Here is a 20,170-nt window from a genome sequence, read left to right on the forward strand (position 1 = left end):
CATAAAACAATGTTTTTTTCATACTTTTAAAATGTCCCCTTCATGATATGGATGATGGTAATACATGTACAGCAAGAAGCGATAAAACGTGAATGGAAAATAGTGCCCTGATATCTGCTTTACACCTCAAAGCAATATCATAATGTGTATTTATTATAGAACCTCAAGGCTATTAAATACAAAGCTGTTACAGGTAGAAATTTCACACAGAAACCTTTTTTTAAAGAAAGGTGCTTTTACTTAAGGTAATATATGATATCATGTTGGCAGAGTTCAGGCAAAAACATTTATTAAGAAACTGTGTACAATAAAGGTGATGTGATAACACAAAATGTGTAAAGTGAGGAGTAAAATGCATTTTTTCCCCATGTTTATTTGAAGCAAAGTATGCAAAATACACTGTTTCCATCTTTTCCTGTCCTCTGTCATCTTACTAAACACATTATTAGATATTAGTGACTGCTGTGGTTTGTCATGATGTCTTTTGGAGATATGCATTAATTGCTGGCACTTTCATCCCAACCATATGGCCCATATATTTATTGCTTATGTATGGTTTTTATCTCATATATTCTAACCCATACGTTTTTTTAAGTGTATGAATGTTTTTTTGTGTGTATAATTGTCTGTTAAGTTTTTAAGTTTATATGAAGCCAAAGACAAGTTTCAATGCGACAATAAAGCTTTAGGAGATATATCTGAATACAATTTTAATCCCATTAAATCCTTTGAGGTAAAATTGTAAAATGTATTTCCTCTAGCAATTGCCCTTTTACAGTGCCTGCTCAAGGTAGGAATATTGCACTTTTATGCCGCCTCGTTGATCTGTATGAATGTACGATCACGAAAAAGTGACGACACAGTTTTCTTGCCTTTCAGCTGGCAGCAGAGGTAGTAACAACCCCAAATCAAGATCTATGTAACAGGGACACCCAGCAGGACAGGATCATGGGCAGGACTGGTGCGACGTTTTGGCATGTTATGCAGTCCCTCCAGGATTTTGAGATGTTGCGACTGCAGCAATTCATTCAAATTCAGCCCATTCCTGTGAATCCTGGCGAGCCTGCAAATTGTCTAAAACGCAGCCATTGTTCACATTTGAAAAGCTAAAACCAGAGAATATTTGGCATTTTTTCAGCTGTCGCTGACTACTTGTCTGTCCACTGACCAACTCATAAATCTGCTTATCTCTTCAATACCACCAAAGTGTATTGTCAACTGACAGCTGCTTATCACATTATCAGCTGAAATCAAACTGTACAAATAAGAGATAAAAACCAGCACCATCTCCCAGCTGTGATAAATGGCTTTAGGCTACAGATATTGTGCTGCAGGCTCTGATATGAGCTGTCTGCTAATATCTCATCAGCTCACTGTGATCAACAGGGAAAAAATAAAAAGCCTCCTCCATACACCTCATTATGTATGCATCTCCAGTGTACACACGGAGCTCACCTCTTTAGGGTATATGGCACCTCTCCAATCACATGCAACCCAATTACAATCACTTGGAACACCCACGCTAATCACCTTCGCCCAATGAGGTGGCATGCTGATTTAAATCCGAGCCACCTCCTCAACCCAAACAATATGATTAGAATCACTGGGCGTCTGACAAATGAGACGCGGCTGGCAGAGCAGGCAGCAGATCCATAGATTGGTTTGTTTTCCTGCTCTCCTCTTTTCGGTTTACGGACACTGTTTAACTCTGGCATTTATTCTCCCTCCACCTCGTTCATAATGATGCAGGCAGCATCCTGAGCGCTATTACGAGGGGACATCTGGAGAACACCTTGGGCCTCCTGCACCCCTGCTATGGCTTCAAATCATGGATGTGCGAAGCAAACTGGATACAGCGGTAGAGGAGGGGCCTGCTCATTCCTATGAAAGCTGTATGTGTGTTAGGCTTGGGCGGTATCACAGTATTACAGTATAGCATGGCATTTAGAATTCCTAAAGGTATTTTTTAAAATACCACCATCAATACAGGCACTCCTCTTTCTGTTAAATGTATTGTATGTAGTGTACAGCACGCACCACCAGAGCTCAGTCTCTGGTCTCTACTGGTGGAATAGGCAGCTGAGCTGAAAGACACAGCGACATGTAGTGGTGAAGGGAGAAGTTACAGGACTGTAAACAGCCGGCAGCCAGCAGGCAGAGAGAAACCATGGGGAATAACAGCATGTTTTTTTTACATCTAACTTGGTGAATTAAGGATTTATTTCTACCAAACTGGAGCTGGTTATTGTTGGGACAGCAGACTCACTAACTAGATTACTAGCAGGGCAGTTTGGGTGAGTTTTATTTTTTTTCTGTCAAGTTTAAATGAAGTGAGTTTATGATGAGTTAAGAGGGGAGCAGCTGCTGTAGAGGCGAGTAAAAACAAACTTCTAGAGCCAGTGCTCAATGAATGGTTACATTTCACTTTTACTTTGCCTGATGTTTTGCTGCTCTGTCTGTGCCAAGAGCACACTCTTATCTCACACTTATATTGTTCATCCTAGTGAAATTTCAGGATTTCAGGATTTCCAGATTTCAGGAACCCTGCATGGTTTCATTATGATGTCACCAGCGCAAGATGGCAGTGGCCATATCTGCAATATTTTTGTCTTCATGTTTGTACAGTGGGGGGAAGTGGAGATCATCTACAGTCATTGGTTTTAACACTCGGACAGATAAAGTTCACACAAACACTTTACATCAGTCTTTGAGTTTCAAACTATACGGAGAACGTGTCCCTAGACACATAACTTGTAAGGCAAAAAGCTCTGCTGCTGTGAACATGCACACCCTTTCCTTTTTCTTGACACTGCTGCACTTCAGACAATGAATCATTTTTATTCGCAGGATGCTTTGAATCCACAGAAAAACAAACACAGCCTGTCTCCCTGCTGCAGGCCCGTCTTGTCCTAAGCGGTATGAAGCTACTTGGCCTTGGGGAGAGTATGGAGGGACAGTCATAAAAGCTCCGTGATGGAGCACCCTCTCTGCCTTCCTCCCAGCACCCCTTTCATTAACCTTGCCATAACGGCAGGAAATCAATATCCATGCACCTTCTTCCTCGTCCAGGAGCTTATTTAGATAACCAAATGTGAGCGAGCAGACGTGAACTACTGTGTAAGAGAGAGGACTTTTTCCTTTCCTGCTGTTGATGAAATATTCCTGAAGAAGTCTCAAAGCTGGCGGCGTCATCAGCTAAGTGCCATTTGTCCTTGGCAGACCCGGCTGGAGATCAATGCATCAACATGACAACTTTCAAAGCTTAAAGTGAGTATAACTGTGGAGGGGGGGTCATCGATACTCGGGCTCTGGGCTGTTCAGTATTCCCTCACACCGAGATCAGAATACAATGATAACTTCACATCTCGTGCAGAGACATTCAGGCTCCTAATTAGACTGCTGCTGTGGAAGCAGATGTGAACAGCTGGAAGCACTCATCAAGCTGAAGATCATTAACCAACACTCAGACCCTGACAGGCTAAATGGATGAGCAGTTACGTCAATGGATATGTATCAGACCGACTAACTGACTAGTTGGCGACCACCTGCTGTCATTGTGGAGGACATGAAATGTTTGCAGGATGTCAGCTCCTCCAGACACAAACCGATCAAATCTGCCTGTTCTGTATCAGGGCTGATAGTAACTAGAGCTACAAAGCAGCTCTAGTTACTATACTTGATGACAAGTATAGTTTTTTACTGTCATTTCAAAGTCAACTTAAGCAATAAACATAAAAGAAAAGATGCAAACCACTGTAAAAGTGCTGCACTTTGGTATATCTGGACTTTGTTGAAAGTAGAAAACTGCACTTTTGAACATAACTTCTCTTTTTTAATGGTGCTGTTCGTGTTCAGTTAAAGGCTCAATTTGTCCAATAAAAGACTGTTGGAAAATATTTCATATATATTTCTTTTAATTCTGAAGCAATATGTCTTATTTTAGCAGTATACTAAAGCAGCAGCAGAAAGGCAGAATGTGATTTTTTTTGTCTGAGTTGCAGAGTGTTGTGGACATCGTATCACTGTGGCTGAAGGCTAACAACCAATCAGAGCAGATGAGTCTCTCATGCAGCTGTCCATGTCAATCACTGCTTATGAACTTTTCTCAAACTGTCAAACTAGGCGGTGCTGGTCAAATATGAATCAATATTCTGTTACTGCATTGTCTATTTCTTTCCTCAAGCATTTTCAGAAACATATTTTAGTGTACTTTTTAGCTGTAAAAAGTCTGTGACCCGGGGCAACAGGTAGTTCAGTCGGTTGAGCGTGCCCCATGTTCAGAGGCTGTATGTCCAAGCCACAGTGGCTTCTGGTTCGAGTCTGACCAGCAGCCGCAGCTGTAGTGACAGCTGAAGCAAACATGACAAAAAGTTATCTTAATAAGTTACCAATTGCTGTAAAACCAACACTTTAAGCTAAAAAAGCTAAAAAAAAAAGCTCAGAGGAGCTGCAAAGTTAGTGATTATCCTCTGTGGGTTGTCATTACAAGCAACCTCTTCCATCATGTACAGAGTGAGTTGATCAATTTTTAATATCTAATATTAATTAGTGGCTATTTAGAGTTTCATTCCTTCCCAAAACTGTTTACATTATTTTGTCTACCACCTGTAAATCACTCGTGAGGATGGAAAGACTCTTAACTTAATTCTCCTGCTCCCTGTCTGGTCCCTGTGGGAGAATTCAAAGGCTGGACGCTGCTGGACCGAGATACAACACGTCGCCAAAACAGGTCACTGGAAGGCGGCCTATCACAAGTGGAACAGAAACCTCTCAGCTGGATGGCCTAGTTAACTTGGCCGCTCCGTGTGTCCGTGTGTCCGTGTGTCCGTGTGTGTGTGTGTGTGCGCATATGTCCAAAACTATGCATTAGGTTGCTATCAGGCTGGCCCCTGTCATCTATCTGAGGGAGCTCTTACAGGGAGTTAAGCCTCTCTGTGCTGGTCACACGCCTGCAGAAAGCATGGCACTGTAGTGAGGCTATTTCTTTCTGCAGGGAACCGAGAGGAGCCAACAAAGCTAGGCCAACTCCCGGCTGCCGTCGCCCAGCTTTTCCTCTCCCTCCTCCAACCCTTTAATCCCTGGCCACTGCCACGGGCATCATTCCTCCACAAGCCAGGCAAAAGGACTCGCTCCTCAGGCAATATGCTCCTTCCTCATGGCCTGGAGGATAAATATTGCCCTGGTGGAAAGCGAGACGGCTGCGGTGTAGTGATGAGGTTGTTGCAATGTTACAGCGGAGTGTGATTCAATCATTGTCTCTAGATTTCCTCTTAGCTTCTTCTCAGGGAGGAAAGAGACAAAGGTGATGAAAACATCAATAAAGGCATCCCACTACTGAGATTAAGGGGGAGGATTCATTGCATTTTTACCTATAAATTTCCAGGACTTCTCCATGAATTTGAGTCACATTGTCAAGACCATACATTCTCTGAAACAACCACTGATACTCCTTATCGGTTCTTTTCCATAACTATGTAATAGATTTTTGAAAAATATATATAGATTATCAAAAATATAAAGAACACAGCACAGGATTGGAAGTGCATATTTAAATATATCTTAGGGGCTGTACGTAATTTAAGAGATGGGGGGGGGTGGTGCAAACAGGGAGAGGCATGTCAAATAACATTTTAAGCACTGAGGAGGTGTATGTATTTTATTTTGGCTTAGGGATTGGCATAATACTTTAAAAGGCTGTATTTTGTATTTATTTTACAGACATTTTTTAAAGAATACCTTTTTTTCTTTAAAAATGTTTAGCGATTTTAAAGTAAATGTTTTTACTTTTTTTTTTTTTTTTTACATTTTTGATGATATTTAAAGAAAACATTTTGACGATTTTTTCACAAAAGAAAACATTTCTCGGGTTTGGATGGCATGTTTTGGGTTTTTTTTTAATTCACCAGTATTACACAATTTATTGTAGACAGAAACTGTAAAAAAAGAAATTACCCTTTGGATTTTCAAATTTCTGATGGTCCTTAAACACAACATGTGCCATTGCACAGTTTTGTGAAAGCAGTTTCCATGATTTTTTTTCAAAACTTTCAGTATAATTAGTTTTCCAAAACTGTTCCAAGCCTGGAAATTGCTATTTGAAAATTCCATGATTTTTCCATGTTTTTCATGACTGCACAAACCCTGCAGGAGGACCTTATCATAACAGACCATCTCCTTCTAACCACATGCATCAGTAGTGTCTTGAGAATACATCGACGACTGACCCTGATGCTACAGATGCAGAGGATGATGTAGTATTTCACAAGTAACCAGTATATTATAGCTCAGTAATTAATCTAGAGGGAAGGCTGGGGTTTCTTTGATAACAGCCCGAGCAGATGGTGAGTGGCAGACCCCTTCATTAAGATTCCACATCCCTCTCCAGCGCGAGATTCTGTCACTTTAACTTTCCATGACAAGACGCGCGCAATGCATCAGCAAATAAGAAACCAAACTAGACCTAATGGATTTGTAGACACAGCGGTTAGAGAGCATCGAAGGTGCTGCAGAAATATGCTCTTGACTGCTCCGTTAGAGGCCGATGTCGTAGCACGGAACAGCACCTGAAACTAATCTCAAATGCAGCTCTGAAGTTTCACTTTCTTTACACGTCCACACCAGAGTTAACTCAAGGACACATGAAGTTCGGCATACTGAATAATGTACTGAAAGATATGTCTCAACAAAAGGTGTCAGATAGTATTTGTCTTTCAGATTATTTTGGCGGTATGCTCAGCTGTTTGTGTGTCAGTGTGTGTGTGTGTGTGTGTGTGTGTGTGTGTGTGTGTGTGTGTGTGTGTGTGTGTGTGTGTGTGTGTGTGTGTGTGTGTGTGTGTGGTTTTACCTTAGGAGTCTGCAGATGCTGCTCCTGTAACTGAGCCTCTGGCTTGCAGCAGCCACACTGGGAGGCATCGGTGGGCGTGACGGGAAATAGAGCAGGACGGCTGCAAAAAGCGCAGCAACCGCAGCCAACTCTGCCGGAGCACAGCAACACAGATAAAAGAGACATACGTGTTATTTCATAGGTAAGACAGTATCATTATATGTCTCTGTGACATCTAAAAGTCCTCTGAAATCATCCCTGGATTTTAACTGGTGCAATAAACAAAACAAAGTGTAAAACAGTAGTGACTAATGACGGAAACTGGAGAAAAATTTCCAAAGACAGACAAAGAAAACAAGGCAACATACAGAACTAAGCATGACATATAACCAGATCAGCTAAAACAATAAAACGACTGGCTGATGAACAGAATAACACTGATCATTTTGCTACAATGCAATGTCCTGCTAAAAACCTCAAATTCTGGTATCCATATGGATGCCAACTGACACACTCCAACCACCCAAACACTGATGCAGACCATGTACCCGCCCTCATGCCAACAGCACTATCTGATGACGAGCAGCACATGCTACACCATAAAAACTGCTTCCAATCTGATCGAGCATTTGTGGCACATGCTGGTACGCCCAATGCACATCCGGACATCCTTGTGTCGGACTTAGCTCTGACCCTCTGAGGCATGGACACAGCATCTCTTGGGAGATGTCCTGTGGTGTCTGACACCAAGGAGTTGGCGGGAGGTCCTTTGAGTTGTGTTGGTTGTGAGGTACAGTAGCGGCATGTCCCACAAATACTCAATCAGATTGGGATCTGGGGAATTTGGACACCAGGGGGCAGATGCATAAAACTGTGTGTAGATTTGACTAAGGCCACAATTAGATGAGAATGGCCCTACTAAAAATGGAAGTCTTTCCTTTGCATTTAAAAGAAAGAAAATCTGCATTATGAGAACAATTATCATGTAAAAGTATTCACAAAAACAACCAAATGCTGTAGTATGCATGCCAGGCCAGTAGACGGCAGTGTAACTTTGTAATGACACACCATAGAAAAGCACCAGGCGCAAAGTGTAGCCGTGATGTCACTGTTCTCACAGGATCTGCGCATTGCCAGTTTACATGGCGACAGAAGCGGTAGTGTTTTCATATCTGGAACCCAGTTTCAACAGTTTGCATTTTCAGGCCCCCAAAATGCTGTTGTTGTGTTAACAAATAACCAAAATGTGAAAAGATGGTCCGCACACCAGGGGCAATACAGTTATTGAATCTTCATATCGATTGTCAAATATATTTTTTGCATATATTCTGTGTATGTCATGATGTATAGACACAGTTACTTATCTACACAAATACTTTTGTTATACAGAGACGAGTGTGTGCTTTTTTGAAGATTTAAAAAAAATGTTTATACAATATTTATTCTCACTATGTTTTATGTATTTATATATTTGTATTTACTACCTAGCCCAAGATTGAATGACCTCAGTTTTTTAATTCATGTGATTGTTGACATGTATTTAAGATGGCGACATATTAGAAAACTTATAAGTCTGAGGAAGAGCTTTTTGGCTTGAAACATCACTTATTTCGCAGAATAAAATCCTTTAAGGGGAACTCCCTGATGTGTGGACCTCTACCTTTTAACATTTTGGTTTATCTTGGATCCAGCCACCACTACAGGATGTACGTGCCTTATTTTTGAATATCTTAACAAAACACCAAACCGTAACCAAAGTTTAACGTTTCATGCAAAAACCTCTAAAACTGTGTGTACGCACAAAGACAGAAATATGCATACGCATTCTTTTCATCAAATTCATAAAGCTGTGTTTGCCCCTGATTCTGTCTTGATCTTGGTCATTGTGGCACTGCGTGCATAAATAGAAGGCCTAATTTCCACACACATAGGTCACCATAAAATGGTGCAAATTGCACTTAAACAACCCTTTGCCTGTCAATGAGAAACACAGAGAATTAAGTGCAATTTCACTGACTGTGTTGTATCTGCAACTTTCTCTGACAGTGCCAGAGCAGCTGTCATTACACAAGGCTGTGGATATTTGTAACATCCACTAATTTATCGTGTTTCTGCAAACCACTGTTGTGGTAAAATCTCAATCATTATTTTTAATGAACGTCAGACGGATGATCAATGATTCATTCATAGTGCAGCTGAAAAACTGACTTCATAAAGTGCTTCACCGGATTACATACAAAGATTATTTACAGGGAGAAAGTTATCTATCTCTCAACTCGTTCCATCTCGTCCATCTTGAACACGCGAAGTGTGCACATTCTCACCGCACATTCCTCCTTTATAAATAAAATAAATAGTAGTTTTTACGATGTGGCATGGTGCATTATGCTGCTGAGGGGGAGTACTGGTTTGCATCAGTGTTTGAGTGGGCGGAGTGCATCAAGTCAGTGTTTTCTGTGTTGATGCAAGGAAGCAAAATGGCACAAGGCGCTTCATTGGTTCCACTTTTCCAGATTTTGATGTGAAAAAATGACATGTAAAGGCACATTAATCAGGGTATGCATGGCTGTATGTAAACAGGGATGTTAGTGGTATATTCATTTTAATTATTCATGTAAGCAGCTTAGTAGGAGTATTGTCATTTTTTGGAATAAGAGCCCCAAAAAAGAGAAAATTTAATGCATATAAACAAAGTCAGTTTCACACTATCGTGCAGGCTGACACAGCTTTGGTTCTCAACTTTTTCTCCTGGAGAAGCAAGACAATTTGCAGTGTGGTTATTCCCTAAAAGCTCCACTGTCCATGCGTCCTTTTCTTTACTCACATATGGATTTATCCAGCAGCAGCTGCCTATTACTCACTGACAGAGTTACATTCACGTTGATCTGTCATTTGAATTTTTCTTTAATGACCTCCAAAACTTTCTGTTCACAAAAGGTGTCTGCTTTATCCTTTAAAAATTAATAACAATACCACCTTAGGTTAAACAAAAGCCGCAGCTTCAATCCATTACAGTATGCTTGTTTCTCTTTTCAGCGTGCTTTTAATTTTCTGAATCAGTTAAGCATAACAGTCCCAGCAATCTATTTTTCAGAGGGGCGGTTATGAACATTATAATTGGGTTTTTTTTGGCGTTTCTTGAATTCCCTCGCCTGATTGTATTTGTGTCCCTTGACGGGCTGACATGATGTTCGAAATGATGTGCTATCGATCCTCCGTGCCCTCAGAGGTTCTCGCTTGATGCTAGTACCTGCATACAAAACCAGCTGGATCCTGTCTCGGATGGAGCTGTCGGAAACTGCTGCTGACATTGTGGTTCCTGTCAGGGTGTCGTTGGGGGCCGGCACAACCAGAGGTCCTATTACGAAGGAAGCAGCGCCCCCCAGGTAGCAGAAGAGCGATGCCACAGCTGTTGCGGTGGCTCTTTGGTCAGGTGCGAACCATGTGGTGGAGAGGAAGGGGCCAGCGCTCATAACGGTGGGGCCGGCTAAACCGTTCAGAAACTGACCTCCGTGTATCAACCTGTGATGGAAACAGAAAGAAATAGTTTGAATTCTTCACTAAAAACAACAAAGAAAAAAATAAAATCACAAAAAAGCAGTGTGATAGTAGGCTTAGACATCTGTGCTGCGCCTTGTTTTGAACAGTAAATATCACATATTTTAATCTTGTGATGGACTCTTTTAAAGAAATTATTTTCCACAGCATAGGGAGCGCTTTTCAAAACAGATGTTCCAAAGTGCTCACAGTTAATAAAAGGGCTTTGTGGTGCGCAACATAAAACAGCAAGAAAAAAGAGAATGCAGAAACACATAATCAACAATAAAAGCAAAAAAAAGTACAAGGGATGCACAATATATATCTGTCAGACAAATTACTGACCGATAATGGGACATTTTTATTATTATTAATTAATAATAATAACAAAACTTAATCATTAAATTAGTGCCGGTAATACTAAGCCAGACTGCTTTCATTTATACCCCTTTCCCAGAAAAAATTGGATCAATGTTTTAGCGCTGCTTGGGAGGAGACAGACGGTAATGGATGTTATCTGACAGAGCAAATATAACAGCTCACTGATTCATCTCGTTTCCCAGACTAGCTTTTAGTCACTGGAGTGAAGTTCAGTCTTTCTTTGAAAGAGTTGAGTCAGGACTGTGTGCATCCACACTGACCTTGAAAAGCTTCAATCAATAAATTAATGAAAATAGATATTTAAATTTACATTGTCCCCAACCATATGTGAGTTTTCAGCTGCCAGCTGTTGCACGTTTGGAGGACTGTGACACCTTTAAAAATCCATAAAATAAACTGTCATTTCTTTATGGCGGATTTTACAGGAAAATGTGTTGCATTCAATATCATGTCACAGTCACTTTTGCAATTGTCTTTCTTCTTCTTCTCTTTCTTCGTTTGTGAGGTTCCTATACTGTATCGCAGTGATACTTAACTTACAGCCTGCAGGCCAAATGTGGCCCCTAATAGAATGCTCGGTGGCCACCCAACCATTTTCTAATCCACAATAAAAATTAAAGTGATTCACACTAGAAATTGCTTTTGGATTTTTAGTTTACATAAGGTACCAAGTCCATAAAACAGCATCAAAATATAGTTTGTTTATCAAAAAAAGTGCAAGTGGACCTGCATCCCCCGACAGAGGTCCTTGCTAAGCCCCTAATGTCCGAAAATCCTAGAAAAGTCTTGAAATTCTAGAAATGTCCTAAAATCTTAGAAACATTCTAAAATCCTAGAAATGTCCTAAAATCCTAGAAATGTCCTAAAATCCTGACAATGTCGTAAAATCTGAGAAATGTCCAAAATTTCTAGAAACATCCAAAAATCCGATTGATGTCCTAAAAATCCGAGAAACATCCTAAAATCCAATTAATGTTCTAAAATCTTAGAAATGCCCTTAAATCTGAGAAAGGTCCTAACATCCAAGTAATGTCCTAAATTCGTAGAAATTTAGCTGCTGTGACTGGCCCCTGGCCTCCTGTCATTTCGAAAAAGTGCCCCCCCCCCCCAAGCAATGTAAGTAGAGAATCCCCTGCTGTGTAAGACAATCAAACACGGCTGTGGCAGTGAGCCTGACATCAGTGTATTACTTAAGTTAAAATAAAGACATGGGGTAATGAAGCATTTGCTATAAATATCTGGTGGAATAATGACAAGCAAAGGAATGAAAATAAGGTGTAATTATCTCTGGGGACGTACGTAACGACCTGCCGCTGAGAGTCCAAGTCACTGTGTCGTCTCACTTGTGCACCTTCACACTGAGCTGTGCGAGACAGATGTGCTCTGAGATGTCCCCTGATGACACCAGACCCTCAACACCACCACCCCCCCACAGCCGTCTGCCTGAGACAGCCAGCCACCAGAGACAGCACACGGCTGATTGTCTGAGCTCGACAAAGACACCGTCCATTCAGAGTTGTGTTAGACGGCTCAGCCGGGAGAATTGACGACAGCGTGGAAGGTGAGAGGAAAAAGGCAGAGTGAGAAAACAACGAGCAAGAAAGACGACAAGGAGGAGAGATCTTGAGCTAATTTATGGTATTCAGAAAGAGTCTGTATTTTTGCGCTCTAGATTATATTTTTGACAGCTAAGAGTCCCTGCTGATTCTTATTCAACATAAGTGAGTGCAGGCTGGAGGGAGAAAATGGATTTAATTAAGTTAACTTTAAAACTTTTCAGGACTTCTTCATACCAATCTGAATGACATATCACTAATTAGGAAAGTATAATACATTTGAAAATAAGTTCAGAACTAAGGCCATATGAGAAGGGTGTCATGACCCTAATATTATCTTAGTTCATATGATTTTTGAAACTGTTTAGAGACTTGCTGAGAGAAATAACTGTCAGGCTTTTGGCATCCATCATTGCCCAGCCATTAATTTGGAAAATTCACCAAGGTGGGATGACAACTACTCAAATGGGACTGAGTGCTGACATCAAGTTTTGATATTGATACCGATCCTAGTCCTAGAAATGTCCTAAAATTCTAGAAACATCCTAAAATTCGAACAATGTCTTAAAATCCTAGAAAAGTTTTTTTTTTTTAAGTAAAGAAATGTCCTAAAATCCTGCCAATTTCCAAAAATCCAATTAATGTCCATAAATCCTAGAAATGTACTAAAATTGTAGAAATATCCCGAAATCCTAGAAATGTCCTAAAATCCTAGAAACGTCTTAAAATTCTAAAAACATCCTAAAATCCTAGAAACATCCTAAAACTATAGCAATAGTCTAAAATCCTAGCAATGTCTTAAAATCCAATTAATGTCCTAAAACCCTAGAAATGTCCTACAATCCTAGAATAATCCTAAAATCCTAGGACATTTCCAAAAACGGATTGAGGTTCAATACCCGGCCCTACGTATCAAGAAGCAAACTCTTCAGACTTAAAGCAGCCATGTTCCAGTCAGTCTCACTCTTCTGTGTGCTCACACTTCTCTGCCCTCTCACTCGTTTTAACACTGCCTCCTCTGGGCTTCACAGATAAATGCAGCGGTCAGTGACAGATTGATTGGAGAATAATGTGTTCACCCTGTATCTCCTTCCCACATCCCAGACCTGCTAACATCCCAACCTACACACCAGAACCTCCTGAAATACTCTGAGGCTCTTACTTTTTAGTCGTCCCAATCCTTCCTTCGCTGAAGATGTAGTATTTCAGTCTCAATTAACGCTCCATTAGCTTCAAGAGTTTTCAAGCGCTCCACTACAGATTAGTGTGATTTTCCATGATAAGTCTATGAGTATGTTACACACTAGCATGGTGTGTTCATGTTAAACAAAATAACCTGTTAATTCATCTCTATGTACACATGATTTTAGCATTATCATGTTTTCAGGTATGATTATCTGCGTTGGCTCACACATCACGTTCAGGTTATTTTATTTGTACCTGTAGGTAAATTTGTTTTACAGTAAACCAACAGGACTCCAATAATCACTTAATCAGTAAAGTACAACTAGAAGAACAAATCCTCCTCCTCCAAAACCTCTACGCAAAAGTCAAGTTGCACTTACAGTTTACATCCATGTCTGTGAAAACGTGGGTGCCTTATACACATCTTCCCTACAGCAGCACAGAAGATCTATTCAATCAGCACAGTTTCGAGGACACCAAAGGTTCGAGTCACTTATTCAGTATCTGACCAAATGTCTCTCCTGCTGTTTCTGAGTTATGAAATTGAGTAATGGCCAGAAACATTATGATGCCACAGTTGACCTTTGACCTCCCCATCTTGACCCCATCCAGTTAAACATTTGTGTGAAATCTGGGCGTATGATTTCTTGAGTTAGGGCCAAAAACATATTGTATGAGGTCACAGTGACCTTGAATTTAACCACCAGATTCTAGTAAGTTCACTCTTGAGTCCAAGTGGACTTTTGTACCAAATTTGAGGACACTCCTTCAAGGCCATTTGTAGATATTGTGTTCATTGCAATGAGACAGATGCAAGGTCACAGTGACCTTGACCTTTGACCACCAAAATCTAATCAGTTCATTGCAGAGTCCACTCAAATGCCTGTGCCAAATTTGAAGAAACTCCCTCCAGGTGTTTTTGAGATATTATGTTATCAAGAATAAGGTCACAGTGACCTTGACCTTTGACATATCACCACCAAAATCTCATCAGTTCATCCTTCAATGGAATTGTCTGAGCCAAATCTGAAAGAATTCCCTAAAGGCTTTTTGAGATATCGTGTATCGTGGCTATTGCTGGTGCCGAGGCATAATGAATAAATAAATAAATATATAAATACACATTTTTTCAGAAGCATTTGTGCAAAGTTGCTATGACTATTTCATCTGATTGACAGCCGCTGGAACAGAGCTTATTGTTTTCTTCTCCATATTGGGACCATGAATCTTCATCGCGAAAGAAGAAACTGGAATTAAGGGTTATTTAAAATTGAGCCGACGATCCACTATAACTGTCTGGTGTAGAGGCACACTGGGTTTCTGTTCTTGACAAAAGACAAAATTTGTTAAATCACGCATGATAGATGGTTTTATCAAGGTGGAATTAACTCTTAGGGCTCGCTTTAATATTACAAACATTTGTATTGCTTTGCGCACAAAATGCGCTTTTGAAAATCATGCTTTAAAAAATATTATATATTAATATTATTTTCTACTTTTATAGAGTTTTTTTAAAAGCAACATCAGTCCTAATCATAAATATCACATATTCATTTTTAAATATTTTGATTATCACAGCAACATTGACTGTGACAGTGCACGTAGTGGAAATAGCATGTACGTATTTTCTCCATATGCCAAATCTGGTAAAAGAAAAAAAAGACCTCATCAGGTGGAAAATAGTAAAAATTACAAATTTTAAGGCAAAAGCCCAGAATGACACACAGAAATAATACAATGCATTTTTTTAAGCTTTGATGGCTGTGGGGTCAAAAACTGCAGTTTGAATGGGTTTAAATGATGCATTTTTTGCTTTTAACAGTATGAATGTAGCAATTTAGTTTCCACAGTGAATTTTAGATTTATTGTAGGAGCTGAGCTGGAAATTCAGAGATTAAACAAAAATACACACTCTTGCCAAACTTTATGCCATATGCGTGAACAGAGCCAAAATTATCAAAAAAATAAAGAATGAAAAGTGTGTGAAATGTGCCAACCAGCCCCTGCGGGATAAGACAGTTTCCAGGAACAAAACAAACCCTGATGTTTTGCACAAGGCTTAACTGTCTGCTTCAAGGTTCAATTTTGAGTCAATAACTGTCCAGAGATATTTGTGAGATTGCACACATTCCTGTCTGACTCTTACTGGGTCTGACTTCGTGTGTGTGTGTGTGTGTGTGTGTGTGTGTGTGTGTGTGTGTGTGTGTGTGTGTGTGTGTGTGTGTGTGTGTGCGCACGTCTTCTAAAATCAATTATCATGTTCCTTGTTTTGGATATGTTTAACTGAGGGTAGGCGTCCTCAAACGACACGTCTTTGACTCCTCCACATCCAGCCTCTCTCTGATTTCTGTTACCTCAGCAACTGAGGGATGAACCCAGTGTCGGGACACGGCTGCAACTACCACACCGCTATTTCCCTCTTCATCTTAATACGAGTTGCTGAAGACAAGAGAGACAAACTTGTCCCCCACATTATCCAGAGTCAAACTCCCAATGTCATTCTGAATTCAGCATGTAGATGATCATAATACACCATCTGTTATTATGGTTTTCTTTTTAACTAACAATCACATGATTTAGGTTAAAGACGCGCCTCTACTCACTGATGCAGCTGTTCACTGGGGACGGGCGAACCAAAGAACCAAAAAATCTTTTTGAACTACTCTTTTTAGTATCCAGTATGTCAATCATCAGCTTAACCCTTTAAAACCTGGATCAACATCAATTTTCTTGTGCTGTGTTCCGATGCCTTTTTGTCGTTTACCCCCAACTAAAACACTTGTGAAGGCCTGTCACTTGTATTTAAGGGCAGAGAAACCCACTTTAATGGAGTGCAGGCTGCAGGTACGATGTTGAACCTCAATAAGCTGACAGCAAATCAGCAGCAGGAGGTGGAGATGCTGAAGTAAAGTTTAATTTAATCTTATAAGTGCTGGCAGAGACAGTGAAGTACCTTTCTATTTGGATTCAAAGACAACAAGCCATGGGAAATACATACTTTTTATTAATATATGTCTTTGAAAAAACATGGTATTTGTATACCTGCTGCACAAAACTCATTGATTCAAGTCAGCATACGCAGCATGTGCTGTTTTTTTGTGCCAAATTGAGATGGAACGGACACCACGCCCACCTGGCAGGTTGTGGAGCCCGTCCTGTGATTACAGTCTCATTTAGACCTGGGAAGGGTCCAGATAGCAGACTGGTCCGCCGGCTGTACTGTATCTTCTCATTAGACACAAAGATTATTACAAACCCAACACTCTGATCAAGAGAGTCCAAAAACTGATTATCAGAGCAAACAATTTTAAAACAATGTGCCAGCACTACAGCATCAATTCAAACAACAACTGTGAACTAGTGTGACCTCATATTAAAAGACAAAATTGTGCATTTGTCTTTTTTTATTTGTGTTTCAGTGTTAAAAAACGGACCTCCCGGGACAGCCATGGGAGGTCGTTGTTTACATGATCCCATTTAAATAGATTTACAGTAACAACCATAGTAGCTAGAGCATTTATTCTTTTTGCAACAGAAAGCCAAAGATTCTGTCTTTCATGTTATCACGTCATGACCTTATGTTTAATGTCCTAAAATTCAAGAGATGTCCTAAAATTCAAGAGATGGCCTAAAATTCAAGAGATGTCCTAAAATTCAAGAGATGGCCTAAAATTCAAGAGATGGCCTAAAATCCTAAAAAATTTGCTAAAGTGCTAAAATCCTAGAAATGTGCTGAAGTCCTAAAATTGTCCTAAAATCAGAGAAATGTCCTATAATCCCAGAAACACATATGGGGCTGCTGTGACTGGCCCCTGGCCTACTTTATAATTGGATTTATTTATTATTTTTACTCCCCGTTATTGACATCGACCCCAAAAATCCAGTATCCATCGGGCTCTACAAAATAGACATGATTTTTGCAAAAATTTTGATGAGCTGACATGAAAGTGACTGGAAAAGTTCACGCCTATCTCACAACGGAGTTGCATGACTTTCAAAACTTCACAACTTCAGAGAGTTTGCATTACAAAGTTTGGTCAGTGATTTACTGAAGTTCAGTCCCCAGTCCTACTGTCTATACGCTCGCAGGATTGATGTGACTACCAAAATTGCCTTTAATGTGGCAGGTGATGAGGACGGATGGTGAGTTACATGAGTATGAGCGGTCACATGGGGGGTAGGAGGAGGAAAGAAAGAGAAGGGAGCGACTTTTCTCAGCTGGATGATTAAGTTAATCCGTATTGATGAACCCTGTCAGACGGAATCTGATCGAGGATGAGACAAAGAAGTCAGCACTGTGGCGAAATCATCCCGGCTGCCTCGGGTCCGCCAGGGCTGACAGACCCAATTCTGCCATCACAAAAAGGGCCAGGCCGATTCTGTCTCCAAAATGACAGCACAGCAATGGTCACAGTAATAGGACAGCCTGCTGCGGGACCCACAATGTGTTCTGATGGCCAATCAGACGGTGTCTGAGTGAGTCTGAGATCTCACTGATAGACACTTACTAATCACAGTTGGTCTGTGTTTAAAAGCACAAGAGAGACGGATGCGGGGAGACCGAAAGGGCGAGTGAATGCGTGAAAACAGAGAATAAGGAGGGTAAAAATGTCTCTGATTTGAGAGCAGACCTAATCACAGCAAGGTCTAATCAACGTCCACTGATGCAACAGTGCCGTCTCCTTATCTGAACTTCACAAAACAAAACACTTTTCAAACGTGACTGTTGCCGGTTACAAAAGAAAGGAACTTCCACAACCGCCTTTGATTTCCTGAAAAGGATCTTAAAACAAAGAGGTGGTTTATTTTCTCAAGAGGATGTCATAAGACAGAAAATAATCGCCTATCAGACATGAAACGACACGTGGAACAAACACAGATCCGCAGGAGGCTGTCGAGGGAACTTCTAAACCTGAAAACTGTCGCCACTTGTCTTCTGATCAGGGAGAGCAGGAAACTGTTTGATCGCTCTTTACAAATGCCCTTGAACTCCACACATTCAAAATTCTGGAGCCAGACAGGCATGACAGTAAGGGCCCCTCTCTGTCTTTCAGGTTATCTAAACCAATACTTCTGATATGACAAAAATATCTTGTTTATGAGAGCCGACACACACACACACACACACAGCCGCAAACACAGGTCTCTAAACAAAAGCCCTCACAGTCTGATACTGGTTCATCTCCACTACTGCAAAGCAAAGAGTGACATCTACTGGTGATCCAGGGAGCTGCATGATTCTATCAGCCTGCTCTTCACTGTGATAATCCACCATGTCATCCATTAAAACATGGCTTCAAGAGTTGTGACCTATTACATTTAAGATGCAAATTAGGCTGAACTGTGTCAGAGCTAACATTTGCTGTATGATCATGTTATCTGGTCTTTCTCTGTGCAATCATGTCTCCCACTCTGAATGCTAAAGAGCTGAAGGTCATGGCTGTGAAAGGTTGTCCTCATCATGCAAAAAACAGCAGACAGCTCTGACCAGGGCTGCACACCTTGAGGTCAGCCAGCACCAAGAAAGAAAAGAAAGATGCTCTTGTTTAACTGGATTTGAGAGGGGTTAGACTTCACACATGCAGGAGGAGATGATGGTATTTGTGCTGCACTGAAGCTTCACTGATGCTGAGAAATTTGTCAGTTTGACTACTAAACAATGTTGGGGAAGCTACTGATATATAACATGATAAGCATAAGCATTTTTTTAAGTTTGGCCTTTATTTGAACTTTATTTATCTACTGACAATTTATTAGTCTGTTTCATAGTTTTACTACTCATATTATTTTATTGTTTTTAACATAATTATTTCTTATTTTATTTTGCGCTGTTATCTTTACTCTACCACTTACAGCTTGAGCATTTTATTCATTTACTTTTTTATTTACTTATTTATTTATTTTTCTTCATCTTTCTATTGTATGAAGCACTTTGTCTTACAGTTTGTGTGTATGAAAAGTGCTTTAAAAAAACAATACTCAAAATGTCTACTTCTGACTATCCAACAAGTCGAGGAAGTGGTGTCACTTAGCAGCCCTGTTTCTATTTGGTTCTATTTCACCTTTACAGTGAAAGCATCTTGCAATTGATAGCAGCCCTGTGGCTCAGGAAGAAGAGTGGTTGTCTACCATTAAGAAGGTCCGCGAAGCTAAAATTACTCATGACGACCTTGACTAGCAATCTCAGCCACCAGTGTATGAATGTGTGTGTGAATGGGGTGAATAATGCCTGTAGCATAAAGCACTTTGAGTGGTCACTAAGATGAGAAAAGCCCTGTATAAATGCAGCCCACTTGCCAAATAGCCATGTACAAAGTATGCCCACATGCTTAGCGTGCTGTACTTTGGATAAAAGTGTTCAAAACATGTGAAGTGAAGCTGCATTAGAAATGTTTTTAAATCAGGGTCAACAGTTAGACTGAACCTAGTGGCACCCAGTAGCTCAGTTGGTAGAGTGGGTACCACATGTGCAGAGGCTATGCGGCCGTTGGTTCAAGTCCAGCCTTGGCCCTTTATTCAACAAACACGCCAAGAATATACTCAGAGAGCTCCTCACTTAGCCTAAAAATTTCTAGCAAGGAGTCCTAGCTTAGAAGCAATTTAGGAAAATTCTCAGAGCAATTCTGAGCGAGAAAGGGACAGAAACTTTTACCTCAGTGAGGAGGTTTGGTTGACGCTGTTTCTATGT

The 20,170-nt window shown here is 40.5% G+C and overlaps 1 protein-coding gene across 1 annotated transcript in view; it reads right to left on the minus strand.

The window, feature by feature from the left end:
• slc49a4 (solute carrier family 49 member 4) overlaps positions 1 to 20,170 on the minus strand; it is a 70,358-nt gene that overhangs the window by 39,542 nt on the left and 10,646 nt on the right. The window contains exons 3-4 of the mRNA XM_042494088.2: positions 10,074 to 10,345; positions 6,845 to 6,974 (exon numbers count right to left, since the gene is read on the minus strand). Coding sequence (XP_042350022.1) covers positions 6,845 to 6,974; positions 10,074 to 10,345 — 402 coding nt within the window. The remainder of the gene's footprint in view (positions 1 to 6,844; positions 6,975 to 10,073; positions 10,346 to 20,170) is intronic.

The sequence above is a fragment of the Plectropomus leopardus genome, chromosome 10 (assembly GCF_026936395.1).
Source record: "Plectropomus leopardus strain MGB_pleo_1.0 chromosome 10, ASM2693639v1, whole genome shotgun sequence".
Classification (NCBI taxonomy): Eukaryota; Metazoa; Chordata; class Actinopteri; order Perciformes; family Serranidae; genus Plectropomus; species Plectropomus leopardus.